General features: G+C 37.1%; 1 protein-coding gene across 18 annotated transcripts in view; it reads right to left on the bottom strand.

The window, feature by feature from the left end:
- Positions 1-17,357, bottom strand: part of BIVM (basic, immunoglobulin-like variable motif containing) — a 37,670-nt gene that overhangs the window by 15,181 nt on the left and 5,132 nt on the right. For all 18 annotated transcript variants that reach the window (XM_070239273.1, XM_070239284.1, XM_070239278.1 and 15 more), the window contains 5 exon segments: positions 17,000-17,084; positions 15,023-15,618; positions 4,070-4,196; positions 474-569; positions 78-182 (listed from right to left, as the gene is read on the bottom strand). In XM_070239273.1, coding sequence (XP_070095374.1) covers positions 78-182; positions 474-569; positions 4,070-4,196; positions 15,023-15,500 — 806 coding nt within the window. In that variant the 5' untranslated portion in view covers positions 15,501-15,618; positions 17,000-17,084.

Below are 17,357 nucleotides of genomic sequence, written 5' to 3'. Positions count from 1 at the left end.
TTACCAACACACATCTAGAACATTATTATTTTGCAGAACTAAAAGTAAGGTATTGCCTCTAAGCAAGGACTTCATACCTCATAAGTGTTGTATTTCCAGTGAAAGGGCCAAACCTAATATCTTCAAACGGAGGTTGAAAGCCCAAAATATGTAAAGCTTCTTCTTGAGTAATAGGTGGAAGACTACAAAAGAAACATTGCCCTTCATTTTACAATTCCTGTCATATGCAAATACAAACTGTCTTAATGTTCATATGTCTGATTTGCAAACAATTTTAGTAATATTTTTAATTTTTATTTTATTGAAAAATAATACATGCATATATTTTTAGCTAAAAGGCTCATAAGAAAACACAGCAGCTTTCTCTCAATTTATGAAAAATCTATTCTTAAAAATCTTCCATTATAAAGAAAGCAACACAAAATAACATTTGAATTTGGGGTTTGGGGATACCAATAAGTTAGCATACTTACCTTCCAGCTCCCATTGTGCTATATAAGAAATTCCAACAAGAAATTAATGAGGAGATACCACAAGAAGTCTTATATTGTGGTCGGCTTATGCAGTACCTGAAAAAACAAAAGACTGGTTTTTTCACTTGAATGAACACAAAATGTGCATAATAAAAATATAACACTCATGGTAACTAAAAGTGTTAACTTAATGAAACTTTGATCATTTAAACCAATGTAAAATCTTTATTGATTTAAAATATTTTTAGATTTATTAAACATATCATAAATGCCTAACAATAAATCATCCATTTTAATAAAGATGGCTAAGTATGACTACTAGTTAAAGCCAATGGAAAAAAATTAATCATATATAAATTTAGACACCAATTACTAAAATTTCAGTGTAAACTCCTAGCTGCACCAAATCCATGATTATCTGCAACTTCAATTGTAGGAGTTCTTTATATATTCTGGATATTAACCCCTTATCAGATATATAACCTGCAAATATCTTCTCCCATTCCATAGGTCGCCTTTTCACTTTGTTGATTGTTTCCATTGACGCACAAAAGTTTTTAAGTTTGACATAGTCCCAGTTATCTATTTTTGCTTTTGTTACCTGTGCTTTTGGTGTCATATTCCAGAAATCATTGCCAAATCCAATATCATGAAGATACTCCCCTACGTTTTCTTCTAGGAGTTTTATAGTCTTAGGTCTTACATTTATGTCCTTAATCCGTTTTGAGTTGATTTTTGTGTAAAGTGAGGGTCAACTTCATTCTTTTGCATGTGGACATCCACTTTTGCCAGTACCATTTGCTGAGGAGACTGTCCTTTCCCCATTCTGTGATCTTGGCACCCTTGCTGAAGATTATTTGCCCAGTTACGTGAGGGTTTACTTCTGGGTTTTCTATTCTGTTTCATTGGTCTACATGTCTGTCTTTATGCCAGTACCACACTGTTTCAATTACTGTAGGTTTGTAATACATTTTGAAATCAGGAAGTATGTGGCCTGTGTCCCACTGCAATCACCATCTTCCCAGCAATCCACCAGAGGCAGTGTCCTCAGATGGAAGTGAGGGGTAAGATAATAAAGTGGTGATCAGCATGATGTCTCCTTCTGCAACCCTCCCTGCATTCCTGGAGTGCTAAACTGGGTCTCCACAAAGAACACTGATGCTTCTCCACTGATGTGACTGTTCACACCCCTAGATCTAATCAAAGGGTCACTGGATGGTTTCAGGACCATCACATGAACTTTAAGGAAACCTGCCTTGTCTGAGGCCAGCAGTGTTCTGTGCAGCTCTCAGTGTCTTCTCTCCACTAGGGCACAGGATTTGATAAGTGTGCTTTGGAGCCTGTAGTTTGGGGATGCTGCTATTTCTTTGTTTCAGGGAAGACAGTTTTTGCCTGTTTCATCTTGTTGTTATTGTTTTAATGGGTTTGAGGGAAGGAGTGGAGTAGAAAGATCATACTCTGTTGTATTTAAATTTCTCCCTTCCATCTTAAACACTTCTTCACAAAGCCTTGGGATCAACCCTAGGCACCCTTAAGACTTTTCAGGGCCAGCCCCAGTGGCCTAGTGGTTAAGTCTGGTGCACTCCACTTCAGCAGCCCAGGTTCAGTTCCTGAGCGCAGACCTACACCACTCTTCTGTCAGTGGCCATGCTGTGGCTGTGGCTCAGATACAAAAAGAGGAAGATTGGCAATGGATGTTAGCTCAAGGCGAATCTTCCTCAGGAAAAAAAACAATTCGTACTTCTTCATCAATCCAAACTTGTTTACTGGTCTTGTTCATAACAGGCTTAAAACTTTTATCAACATTCTACTGTCTTCTGTGGATCTTTCCATTCCAACCTTGATCTTGTAATATTCTTAGTGGGAAATAAGCTTGTCATTCTGGTAATCTTTCCCCTCAGGGTATTTCTTCATCTATCCTTCCTCATCCAAGCCTTTATGGCCTCATGTGTTATACTATTAAAATATAATTTCTCATATATATTGTTAAAACAAATCTTACATCTAAGATTTAAAAGCAAAAATGGGCAAAGCCTTACTCCAAAGTAACTAAAATTAATGTTTTCAATTCTAGTGTCTCTCTCCAATACACTCTACATGCTAACTGCCAGTTTACCTTCATAAAATACCCTTTTCTTAAGAAATCATCAATGGCTTATCTCTCCCCCAGAAAAGAAAAATCTAAATCCTTAGCCTTATGTCCAAAAAATAGATCATGACTTGTGATATAAAGAAAGAGCATGGACTTCAGAGTCTGGCTCTCTCCAGGATCAATACAAGATCTACTCCTTTGCCATGAGGGGTTGAGCAAGTTTCTTAGCTTCTCTGAGCTTCACTCCAGACAAGTTGGTCTACTCTTCGTTACCAACACACCAGGCACTTTCTACCATCCATTCAAAGACCTTTAGACCCTCTATCCTCTAGGTTTTCTCTCTTAAGACCCAGCTCTTCAGTGAAGCCGTTTGGTGATCATTACCTCCTCTCATGTTGATTGTTTATTCATACCCATCGCCTGACATATTGGCTGAGATATTCTATATTTTTATGCTTAGGCCCTTCTTCTCAATTAGATTTTAAATCTTGAAAGAATGAAGACCATGTTTTGTGCATCTCTGTATTCTCAGAGTAATTCTCAGACAGTAAAGGGTCCAGTGTTTATTAAGTGATAAAAATCTAATATTTCTAAAATCTCACACAAAAGAATTTTAAAAACTAGAGATTAGTAATATTTAAAAACTATTGAGCATTAAACCTTTCTTTCTTTAGAATAGGGACTGTACTTTAAGGTAACCAAACAGTCCCAGTTAGTAAGTGGGGACTCTTCTTATTAGAAGAATGCCAGCTAACAAAGTCAAAAGAAACGCTAGAATTTTGAAACATCACCATTTCGCAACCAGGATTCAGGCAGAGATTGTTCAATGGGTTTGGCTAAAACCGCTAGGTGAAAAGTCAATGGGAACCTGGATATTAGCCAGGCACCACTGTCACCCTACAGATTACTTGTTGGTTGTAGAAGGAAAATAAAATAACTTTATGATGTGGGCTAAGGCTGTCACCACCTTAAAACAGTAATCAGTCTTAGAATCTCCATACTGGATGACTAAACACCATGGACCTCCTGACGTGATGCAGTGTGAGGGCACAGGATCACTTAGGCAGTATGCTTATCCAAAATGTTTAACCAGAATCTAACCAAGTCTTTATATCTGACTTCCAGTTTAGAGGAAATATTGAGGTTATAGGAATAATTTAGACAACTAATAGAAAAAAATCAGACAAATCCAGAAGGTAGGACATTCCACAAGCTATCTGGCCAAGTCTTTCAATAAGTCAATATCCTAGAATTTGAAAAAAAAAAAAAAAGAGTGAGGTGGAGACTCTTCTAGATTAAGAGAGATTTATGGGCCACAACAAGCAAATACAATGTGTGGTTCATGGTGCGTCCCACTTTGAACAACCAAGTGTGCAGATATTTTCAGAAAACTCTAGGAAATCTGAATTTAGCCTGAGAGTTAGATACTGAGGAAATAGTGTTTATTAGGCATGACAATGGTATTGTGGGTAGGTAAAAAAAAAGGTCAAGTTTTAGAGATTACCATCGTCTGAGGTCTAACACTTTCCGCTGCTTAATATCTTCAAGAGGAGAATACTGAGGCCACTCTCTTTGATGTCTTCCTTTTTTATCTGAAGTTTTTTTCTTGCAAATTTGTTTCTTTCCATTGCCTAGAATACAAGAGTATAAAATAAGCAAAATGTTTAAGATGAAGTAAACTGCAATGCAATACAATTAATTATGTAGCAAAATTAAAAAGTAACTGCCACTAGCTTAAAAAATTATATTTGCAAACATATTGAAGAAATACTTGAATCTTCAGGAACACTCCCCTACCTTAAAGAAAGAGAGAGAATAAAAGCAAATTTAAACAACCATGAATGTTATTTCCTATCAGGTTCCTATATTACAATTCCCGGGCTAGTCGCTTAGCTAGTAAAAGAATCAATCACAAAAATCTTTAGCCACACCTAGAAAATCAAATAACCAACAGTAAAATATTTAACTAGATCACTTTCCAGAAAATGAATCCTTTCTATAAAACAATAAAACCATATTAATGTAACTCTGTTAAGAAAGTAAAAGCAGTAGATCCAATAATACGATGATGTAACATGTGTTTAAAAATATCTCCAGGCCTACAGAGGCCACAAAGTGGATTAAGAATGATGCAGATATGTACATTATTAAAATGAAACTTTGGCACCAGTGACTAGAATGGAAAACAAAGTCTTTTTCTCTGCGTTACACACACACACACATACTCACACCACACACACATTCTCCCAAAGACCCATAAGACAAATAACAGTGGTTACCTATGTGGGGACAACAAAAGGGAGAGAAAAGTGAGAGTGAGACTTCACCCTGTTTAGTTTTTACACTTTAATTTCTGAACCATGCTAATGGATTACCCAGTCAAAAAAATTTCATAAATTAAAATAATAAATAACATCCAAGCTTCATTTCACTAAAATACTATTAACATTTCAGATAGTTATGCTCAAATACTTTAATAACTTTCACACATATTACATTTTAAATGAAATAATCAAATCTGTTATAAAATTAAATAAAATACAGTAATTTATTTTTGAGTTATTCATAAGTTGTAAAACACAGATTATATAGATACATGCCAAGAAAACAAACATGGAAAGGGATCCATTTTATTAATTTGAGATGTTCTTTAATGAAACCCTTTGGCACCTACAACCAGCTGGAACTCAGAGACCATTGTCACACAGGGAATTTCTCTAATTTTTGGAAAATGTCATAATCACAAACATTGTAATATCCAGAAACAAGGGTTTTTTTTCCCTTCCTTCTAGTTATTCTTCCCAAGTCTTCACAGAGAACACAAAATTTTTCACAGAGCTGAACAATCACTGACAAACATGAGCAAAATCTCATTCTGACAAATTTCTCTTACTAATAACATCAATCTTAGAGAGTGAGAAGATGGAAAAACTCCTTTCACCACATCTTGCGATGTCTTCACTACCCAATAATGACTTGATTCTCTGAGTAGTTTTCCCAGCCACTTAAAATTTTAGAGGCTAATGAAGCACTGTGATCTGTGACCTTAGCGGCCCACAGAGTGGTCTGTACCCTCATACTTTCCTCTAAGGCTTACAAGAGCCTGTCCTCTGTTCTCTTCTAGCTCATTCCCATGAGCCCCTGGGATAAGTAAGCACCTATGATCCAAATTAGCATCTTTCATAACATCCCACATGGCCACACAGAGAGCTGGTCCCACAGGCAAAATTCCATTCAAAATGAGAGAAGGAAGCTCTGACAAAGTGCAAGCTGAGTTTGAGAGGGGAACATAAAGAGCAATGCCTGAATACTTCTATCACATCAACTCCAGTAACCTTCGTCCACTGCCTTGTCATTGCTGTATTCCTTCTTCCATTCCTCCTCACCCTACCCACAACACACCTGTAAAGCCCCAACACCAAAATTACATATATATATTTACACACACACACATACACACACATACACCTCTATTCACCACACTGGCTTTTAGAGAGAGGTATGAGGATAGCAAATAAAAGTACAATATCCACCATTTTTTTGACCTAAGGAACCACAAGACAGAGTTCAGGGCAATCACTGTCACTGGAAAGTGAGGTGGTGGGGGGGAACCCCAGAAAGAAGAGAGCCTGAGAATGGGAGGCCCAAATTCTGTATACAAATTTGGCCCAAATCTTGGGCTGACTCCTGAACCATACATGCATAGAGCAGACCCGAGATAGCACAGCTCAGGCTAAAACAATTGAACTGAGATTGAGATGTCCTCAAGAGACAGAATTTGCAGTTTTAGTTGAACCAAATTAATAACTGATAACATTAAAAACACATAAAACACTCTTGGAGAAATACACTAGAATCCAAAATCACCATAACATAATATTTCCAATATCTAGGATACAATCCAAAAGTATCGAACATGTGAGGAAACTGAAAAATGTGACACATTCTCAAGAAAAAAGATAAGACCAACTCTGAGATGACCCAGATCTTAATATTGGGAGAAAAGGATTTTAAAGTGGATATTATAACTATGCTTTATGCGATAGATAAAATGAGATAGACAATGAATGAAAAAATAGTGAAACCAAGATAAAAAACAGAAACTATTAAAAAAATGTAACTTCTAGAACTAAAATAAATAACATCTGAAATAAATAACTCATTGAATATACTTAATTATCTTCAAGAGATTCACTTTAAATATAAAAAGACACAGGTTAAAAATAAATGGATGGAAAAAGATATACCCTACAAACACTAGCAAAAGAAAGCTGGAGTAGCTATATTAATATCAAACAAAGTAGCTTTCAGAATAAGAAATATCACCAGGAATAATGAGGGACATTTCATAATGATAAAAAAAAGTCAATTCATCAAGAAGAAATAAAAATCATAAATGTGTGTGCATCTAATAACAAAGTTTCAAATACCAAGAAAACAAAAATCAACAGAATTAAATGGAGAAAAGGCAACTCCACAATCATATCTGGAGATTTTTAACACCCTATTTTCAGCTATTGACAGAACAAGCCAAAAATTAAGTAGGGGCCAGCCCCACGGCTGAGTGGTTAAGTTCACACACTCTGCTTTGGTGGCCCAGGGTTTCACTGGTTCAAATACTGGGCACAGACATGGCACTGCTCATCAGGCCATTCTGAGGTGGCATCCCACGTGGCACAATCAGAGGCACTCACAACTAGAATATACAACTAGGTACTGGGGGGGCTTTGGGGGAAACGAAGAAGAAGGAAAACAAAAAGGGAGAAAAAAAATTAAGTAGTGAACAAGAAGACGTGAACAACACTTTCAAACACTTTGACCCAATAAATATTTACAGAACACAATGCCCAACAACCATAGCCTGCACCTTCTTTTTGAGTGCACATGGTACATCCACCAACATAGACCACTTGCTGGGCCATAAAACAAGTTTCAGTAAATTAAAAAGACTGCGATCATATGTCCTCTATCCACAATGGAATTAAATTAAAAATCAATATTTAGAAAAACCCCAAACATCTGGAAATTACATAGCATACTTCCTCCTAATGCATGTATCAAAAAAGAAATCACAAGGAAAATTAGAAAATATTTCAAATGAAATGACAATAAAAACAAAGTATCAAAATTTGTAGGCTGCAGATAAAGCACTATTTAGAGAGCAATTTAGAGAATTAAATGCTTACAGTAGAAAAGTCTCGAATCAATGATTTAAGCTTTCATCTTAAGAAGTTAGGGAGTGATGTCAGCATCATGGTGGAGTGAGTTTTTCCAGTAATCTTTCCCCTCCAATATACAACAAAAAGGACATTCATACTCCAACAGAGGACATCCAAACACAACACAAAAATGTCAGAGAGACCCACACAGCCATACGATGGCAGGCAGAGAGGCTGGAGCCCCCGCTTGGAGGAGGTGGAATGGGGTAAGAGAAAACTTCGCTCCTGCTCCTAAAGACTGCAATCCAGGACCACGGGCAGCCTCCGAGAGGGAAGGAACAGGGGAGGGGACGTTCACTCACAGGAACATCAAGGACTCCCGAGGGCTGCTGCAGCCTAGAGGAAAGCCCTCCACCGGGGCAGCAAAAGCTTTCGTGGGTGATGACCTCATCAAGCCAACACCCCACGAGAGCAGATAGCAAGCGCAGAGGGAGAAAGCCCCAAGAGCATGCAGGAGAAAGTGCCCCTCCCCCAACCTGCTCAGCGCTGCTCCATCCCCTGGGATTTTGGCTGAAGGAAGATGGCTTGGAATACATGGCTCTTGACCCCAACCCAGTGGGAATAAGTGGTAACTGTCACCAAATAACACCAGGATGCAAAAAAACAGAGCCACTCCCTCTAGCAATATCAGACATTATGTTAGATCTCCAGACCAGAGAGAAAATGACAAATACCCAGAAATCAGTCCTGAGGACGGAGAAATATGTAATCTAAATGACAAAGAATTCAAAACAGCTATCACCAAAATACTCAACAAGGTAAAAGAGAATGTAGAGAAACAACTCAATGAGTTCAGGAGCTACTTCACAAAAGAGACTGAAACTATAAAGAAGAATCAATAGGAAATATTAGAGATGAAAGACACAATGGAAGAAATAAAACAAAATATGGATTCCCTGAACACTCAAGCAGACACCATGGAGGAGCATATCAGCATAATCGAAGATAGACATGTTGAAATGCTCCAGATAGAGGAGGAGAGAAAACTACGACTAAGAAGAAATGAAGAAAGTCTCCAAGAAATATCTGACTCAATTAGAAAATGCAACAGAAGAATTATAGGTAGTCAAGAAGGAGAAGAAAAGGATAATGGAGTAGAATGCTTGTTCAAAGAAATAACAGCAGAGAAGTTCCCAAACCTAGGGAAGGAAATCCATGTGGAAGAGGCTGCCAGATCTCCTAAATATGTCAATGTAAAAAGACCTACTGCAAGGCATCTAGTAGTGAAACTGGCAAAACTGAATGACAAAGAAAAAATACTAAGGGCAGCAAAGCAAAAGAAAATAACCTACAAAGGAACTCCCAAGACACTTTCAGTGGATTTCTCTGCAGAAACCTTACAGGCTAGGAGAGACTGGAATTACATATTCAAATCTTTGAAGGACAAAAACTTTCAGCCAAGAATACTCTATCCAGCAAAAATATCCTTCAGATATGATGGAGAAATAAAAACTTTCAACAACAAACATAAGCTAAGGGATTTCATAGCCACAACACAGCCCCTACAAGAAATCCTCAAGAAGGTCCTCATACCTGAAAAAAAAAAAGGGACAAAGGAGTCACAAAGCACGGAGTAAGGAGACAAATAGGTAGACAGAATCAGAGCAGGCTAGGAAATACTCAAGTGTAGCATTAAAGACAAAGGGAAGGAAAACACAAAAACAAAGATAATCTTGTCATTTTAACCACAAACTCATAAGACAAGATGGAAGAAGATGTGAGAATAACAACTTAGGAGGGGAGGAGGAATGGGACTGAATCAGTTTAGTCTAAGAAAATTAGAGGCCATCGGAAAACGGACTATCTTATCCATGAGATTTTGAATACAAACCTCAGGGTAACCACTAAACAAAAAGGCAGAACAGAGACAAATAATAAATAAGGAGAAAATAAAGAAAAACAACATAAAAAACTACATAACTCAATTAGTAGACCAAAATACACAGGATGAGAAACAAAGGAAACACAGGAGAACTGGAAAATGAGTGATACAATGTCAGCATTAAGCCCTCATATATCGATAATCACCCTAAACATAAATGGATTGAATTCTCCAATAAAAAGACACAGAGTGGAGAGATGGATTAAACAACAAGACCCAACAATATGCTGCCTCCAGGAAACACATCTCAGCTCCAATGACAAACACAGGCTCAGAGTGAAGGGTTGGAAGACAATACTCCAAACTAATGGCAAACAAAAGAAAGCAGGTGTTGGAATCCTTATATCAGACAAAGTAGACTTCAAGATAAGGCATGTAAAGAGAGACAAAGAGGGACAGTATATAATGATCAAAGGGACATTCCATCAAGAAGAAATAACACTTATAAATATCTATGCACCCAACACAGGAGCACCAAAGCACATAAAGCAACTATTAACAAACCTAAAAGAAGACATTAATAATAGCACAATAATAGTCAGAAACCTCAACACTCCGGTCACATCAATGGATAGATCATCTGGACAGAAAATCAACAAGGAAACAGTGGAATTAAATGAAAAGCTAGACCAGCTGGACTTAACAGACATATATAGAACATTCCATTCAAAAACAGCAGAATACACATTCTTCTCAAGAGCACATGGAATATTCTCAAGAATAGACCATATGTTGGAAAACACAGGAAGCCTCAATAAATTTAACACTGAAATAATAACAAGCATCTTTTCCGATCAAATGCTACAAAGCTAGAAATTAATTACAAGAAAAAAGCTGAGAAAAGGATAAAGATGTGGAGAGTAAATAACATGCTATTGAACAGGAACTGGATCATTGAAGAAATTAAAGGAGAAATAAAAAAATATCTGGAGATCTTATGGGATGCAGCAAAAGTCATAAGATGGAAATTCATCACAATACAGGCTCACCTTAACAAACAAGAAAAAGCCCAAATAAACAATCTCAAACTACACCTATTTGAATTAGAAAAAGACCAAACTAAGCCCAAAGCCAGCAGAAGGAGAGAAATAACAAAATTAGAGCAGAGATAAATGCTATTGAAACAAAAAAGGCAGTAGAAAGGATCAATGAAACAAAGAGCTGGTTCTTTGAGAAGGTTTACAATTGACAAACCCCTAGCCAGACTCACACATAAAAAAGAGAGAAAGCTCAGATAAATAAAATTAGAAATGAAACAGGAGAAATAACAATGGATACCACAGAATTACAACAGACTATAAGAGAATACTATGAAGAACTATATGCCAACAAAATGGACAATCTAGAGGAAATGGATAAATTCTTAGACTCTTACAACCTCCCAAAGCTGAATCAAGAAAAAATAGAGAATATGAATAGACCAATTACAAGTAAAGAGATTGAAACAGTAATCAAAAGCATCCCAAAGAATAGAAGCCCAGGACCAGATGGTTTCCCTGGGGAATTCTACCAAACTTTCAGAGGGGATTTAATACCTATCCTTCTCAAGCTATTCCAAACAATTAGGGAAGATGGAACACTTCCTAACACATTCTATGAGGCCAACATCACTCTGATACCAAAGCCTGACAAGGACAACACAAAAACGGAAAACTACAGGCCAATATCACTGATGAACATAGATGCAAAAATGCTCAACAAAATATTGGCAACCCAAATACAGCAATACATCAAAAAGATCGTACATCATGATCAAGTGGGATTCATACACATACACAGGGATGGTTCAACATCCGCAAATCAATCAACGTGATACACCACATTAACAAAATGAGGAGTAAAAACCACATGATCATCTCAATAGATGCAGAGAAAGCATTTGACAAGATCCAACAGCCACTTATGATAAAAACTCTAAACAAAATGGGGATAGAAGGGAATTACCTCAACATATATAGGCCAACATATATAGGCCATATATGACAAACCCACAGCCAACACCATACTCAACCGGGGAAAACTGAATGCCATCCCTCTGAGAACAGGAACAAGACAAGGATGCCCACTATCACCACTCTTATTCAACATAGTACGGGAGGTTTTGGCCAGAGCAATTAGGCAAGAGAAAGGAATAAAAAGAATCCAAATAGGGAGTGAGAAGTGAAACTCTCACTGTTTGCAGACGACATGATCTTACATATAGAAAACCCTAAAGAATGCATCAGAAAACTATTAGAAATAATCAACAACTACAACAAAGTTGCAGGGTACAAAATCAACTTACAAAAATCACTTGCATTTCTATACTCTAATAACGAACTTACAGAAAGAGAACTCAAGAACACAATTCCATTTACAATCACAACAAAAAGAATAAAGTACCTAGGAATAAATTTAACTAAGGAGGTCAAGGACTTATACAATGAAAACTGTAAGACATTATTGAAAGAAATAGATAATGACATAAAGAGATGGAAAGAGATTCCATGCACACGGATTGGAAGAATAAACATAGTTAAAATGTCCATACTACCTAAAGCAATCTACAGATTCAATGCAATCCCTACCAGAATCCCAATGACATTCTTCATGGAAATAGAGCAAAGAATCCTAAAATTCATATGGGGCAACCAAAAACCCCAAATTGCCAAAGCAATACTGAGAAAAAAGAACAAAGCTGGAGGCATCATAATCCCTGACTTCAAAATGTACTACAAAGCCATAGTGATCAAAACAGCATGGTACTGGCACAAAAACAGACATACAGATCAATGGAACAGAACAGAAAGCCCAGAAATAAAACCACACATATAGGGACAGCTAATCTTTCACAAAGGTACCAAGAACATACAATGGAGAAAAGACAGTCTCTTCAATAAATGGTGTTGGGAAAACTGAACAGCCACATGCAAAAGAATAAAAGTAGACCATCATATCATATCATACACAAAAATAAACTCAAAATGGATCAAAGACTTGAAGATAAATCCTGTAACCATAAAACTCCTGGAAGATAACATAGGTAGTACACTCTCTGACATCAAACTAAAAAGGCTATTTTTGGATACCATGTCTTCTTAGACAAGAGAAACAAAAGAAAAAATAAACAAGCGGGAGTTCATCAGACTAAAGGGTTTCTGCAAGGCAAAAGAAACTAGGATCAAAGCAAAAAGACAACTCACCAATTGGGAGAAAATTTTTGCAAATCATATATCTGATAAGGGGTTAATCTTCATAACATACAAGGAACTCACACAAGTGAACAACAAAAAAACAAACAGCTTGATCAAAAAATGGGCAGAGGATATGAACATTTTTCCAAAGAAGATATACAGATGGCCAATAAACACATGAAAAGATTTTCAACATCACTAATCATCAGGGAAATGCTAGTCAAAACTACACTAAGATACCACCTTATGCCTGTTAAAATGGCTATAATCACTAAGACTAAAAATAACAAATGTTAGAGATGGTGCAGAGAGAAGGGAACCCTCATATGCTGCTGGTGGGAATGCAACTGGTGCAGCCACTATGGAAAACAGTATGGAGATTCCTCAAAAAACTAAAAATAGAACTACCATATGACCCAGCTATGTCACTACTAGGTATCTACCCAAACAACTTGAAATCAACAATCCAAAGTAACATATGCACCCCTATGTTCATGGCAGCACTATTCACAATAGCCAAGACATGGAAATAATCCAAGTGCCCATCAATTGACGACTGGATAAAGAAGATGTGGTATATATATATATACTCAGCCAGGAAAAAAAAAGACAAAATCATCCCATTTGCAACAACATGGATGGACCTAGAGGGAATTATGCTTAGCAAAGTAAGCCAGACTGAGAAAGACAAACACCAGATGATTTCACTCATATGTGGAACATAAACAAGCACATTGACAAAGAAAAGAGTTCAGTGGTTTCCAGGGGAAGGGAGGTTGGAGGTGGGCACAGGAGGTGAAGGGGAGCACCTATGTGGTGACAGATAAGAAATAATGTACAACTGAAATTTCACAATGACATAAACTATTATGAACTCAAAAAATAGTTAGAAAATGAAGAACGAAGTAGGCAGAAGGAAGGATATAATGAAAATCAGAAATCAATGAAATAGAAAACAATTGATAAAACTAACAAAGCTAAAAGCCAGTTATTTGAAAAGATGAACAACACTGATAAACCTCTTGCTAGACCGAAAAAAAAGAAAAACAAAAAAACCCCCAAATTTCCAGCATCAGGATTGAAAGACGAATTAACACGAAAGACCTCACAGACGTTAGAAGATAAAAGGGACGTAGAAACAACTCCGTGCCAACAAACTTGACAGCTTAGATGAAATGGATAAACTAAAATTTGACAGAATTAATGGGAATCGAGACAACTCCAATATGACAGAGATTTTTAATACCCCTCAGAAAACACGAGGAGAAAACACTTCCTAATTTCTCTTAGGAGACGTGCACAGCCCTAATTCCCACATCTGGAAAAGATATTACAAAAAACATTATAGACCAACCACCCATAAATACAGACACAAAGTGAAATTCCCCTGACAGCCATAAAAATTACAGATTTACATAACATTCTGTGAAAGAAGCTGATTTTGCAAATGAACAAGAACTATGGAGATTGTACAAAATGATGCAAGAAACCTGGAAGTAAAAGACAAATCCTGGTTCTATTTCTTACTAGCTGTGCAACTTTGCACAAGCAATTTATTCCCTCTAAGCATCATTTTTTTTTAATCTATAAAATTGGGATACCTACCACGTAAAATTCCTGTATTACCGTGAGATCAAAAGAAAGAAGCGAAAAGCATCAGTATCTGCCACAGGACCACCACAACGCAACTGGGAAGGCTGTGCATTGCACCCTAGGTGAACAGCACCCTCTTAAATTGTGCAGTACACAACCTACTCAGTGGTACCTGGCGGCCTTGCTGGATGCTCAAGAAATTTTAACAGGAACAAAAAACCCACAATGTTATACAGTAGAAAAGAAAACTAGAGGTTTAATCGGGAAATATGCGTTCATGTCCCTGCAAGGCTACAAAGTACTGGTATGTTATTCTAGCCACGTCATTAGCCTTTTCTAAGCTACCATATCTATAATGCCTGCATTTTACAGTGTTCTTAGATTTGTCAAAACTCTCAAAACGCAAAGGTGATGTTTGAAGCTTCTCGTGGCAACCCATTAATGAACTAAATGTCCTATGCGCAATTTTTTAATTGACAGACAACATTCGGTATTATAAAAGGCAAACATATTTAATGGCAAAGTTAAACAAGATATATTCTTTGTTTTCTTATTATTTTCACACGTGTACTTCATGCCTCCTCCCTTACCTGATTTGTGTTTCATATTTGTGGTCACCCCATCAAATTCAGATTTATCAATTTCCCATGCGAGAGGTAGCTTGCCCAGGCTATTGGATAAGTTTTCCAAGCTATTTTCTTCATTGTAGATGATTTCTGATGTACTCGTCGGGATGCCAATGTACACTGATGAATTGTTTCCAGCAGATAAAGAGGGACCATCAGGGAGGCAAGAAGAGCGGGCTGGATTTGGAGTTTTATAGATTGAGGTTGCCTGGTTGAGAAAGGCATAATCTGAACAGATAGCATAAATTTTCTCCCGAGTGTGGGTCACTGGACAGCTCCACGGGTAGTGATGATCTCCTTTGGGACCCAAGGGCGCTCCTGAGGTACGAGTGCAGAAAGATTGTACAGCACCTTGTAGATTCTCTTCAGGAGACTTTCTCTCAGATTGGTGCTCACCATTTCCAGAATCATTTGCCCTTTCCGCTTCTGCAACGTTAGGCATTGAATGTAACTATAAAAGTTCTGTTATGAGGAAGAAGCTGCAACTCTGTTTCTTGAAAAACAACTGTGACAAGTGTTTACAGCAGTCTACAAGAAGTTGAAAGCTGCAAAATGGGCTCCTAAGAAAAGAGGAAGAAAGATCAACAATCCATCAGACACTACAAACAGCCCTAAAAAAAAATCAAGTGTTCCATATGCCTTCATTCAATAAATATTTATTTTACAACTACTATATGCCTGGAGTCATGATCACTGACCATCCATTTTATTTAAAAAATTATTTTAAAATAATGCATTAGAATAATAAAAAAGACAAATAACCCAATTAAAAAATGGGCAAAGTAGGGGCCGGCCCTGTGGTCAAGTGGTTAAGTTTGAGCGTTCTGCTTCGGCGGCCTGGGGTTTCACCAGTTCGAATCCTGGGCACAGATGTGGCACTGCTTGTCAAGCCACGCTGGGGCAGCATCCCACATGCCACAACTAGAAGGACCTACAACTAAAAATACACAACTATGTACTGGGGGGCTTTGGGAGAAAAAGAAAAATAAAATTAAAAAAAATAAAATGGACCAAGTAGTTGAATTGCCGCTTCTCCAAAGATGATATAAAAATGGTCAATAGTATATGAAAAGATGCTCAACATCATTAGTCATCACAGAAATGCAAATCAAAACCACAATAAAATACCACCTCACACCCACCAGGATGGCTATAATCAAAAAGACACAATAATAAGGATTGTCAAGGATGTGGAGAAATTGGAACCCTCATACGCTGCTAGTGGAAATGCAAAATGGTCCAGTTACTTCAGAAGAACAGTTCTTCAAAAGTTTAAACATAGAGTTAACATATGATCGAGCAATTTCGCTCCTAGGTACATACCCAAGAGAAATGAAGACATATGTGCACACAAATGTTCATAGCAGCATTATTCATAATAGCCAAAAGTGTATACAATCGAAATGTCCATCAACTGGTGAATGGATAAATAAAATGTAGTATATCCATTCAATGGAATATTATTGGGCAATAAAAACAAATGAAGTACTAAACCATGCTACAACATGAATGAACCTTGAAAACCTTGTACTAAGTGAAAGAAGTCAGTCACAAACGACCAGATTGTGTATAATTCCATTTATATGCAATGTCCAAAATAGACAAATCCATAGAGACAGAAAGTAGATTAGTGGTTACCTAAGGCCAGAGGGTAGGAGGGAGTTGGGGCTCATGAGGTTTCTTTTGGGGGTAATGAAAATATTCTATAATCGATTGTGGTGATGAATTTGTGAATATACTAAAAGCTGTTGGGTTGTACACTTTAAATGGGTGAATGGTATAAGTGTATGAATTATATCTCAATAAAACTGTCTAGAAGAACAATGCATTTACAAGTTTATTTAAAAAGCATATGGGCTTTTTAAAGGATACATGATGAATAATGGTCACAGATTTAAATCAACAAAAAATACAGAATTTAAATTTTTTAAATATCATCACCTGACAAAAAACAGGATCCAATCCAGGTAGTCACTAACTTCTGATCAGTCCCAGGAAAATCTGAATTTCGAGTCTAAACCGATTCCTTTGGAGAAGAAAAAGAGAAAAGTTTAAATAGCAACTGAGGACATTCAAGGAAGCTGAATTTTAAACAAAAGGAAGACCTTGGTGAATCCAACCATTACAGGGGGTGTAGGAGGCAACCCGAGGCAGGGCAGAGCATGCTCAACCACAGGGTTCTAGCGATGGAGCAGTACTCAAGAGCTGCAACCCACCCTGGGTGAGCAGCTGACTTTTACCAGTAAATATCTCTGTCCATTTGCTTACTTAAAAAACTGGAAATGAGAATAACTTTCAT

The sequence above is a fragment of the Equus caballus genome, chromosome 17 (assembly GCF_041296265.1).
Source record: "Equus caballus isolate H_3958 breed thoroughbred chromosome 17, TB-T2T, whole genome shotgun sequence".
In the NCBI taxonomy this organism is placed as follows: Eukaryota; Metazoa; Chordata; class Mammalia; order Perissodactyla; family Equidae; genus Equus; species Equus caballus.
The sequence above is the reverse complement of the archived record's forward strand: the minus strand, read 5'-3'. Positions and strand labels throughout refer to the sequence as shown.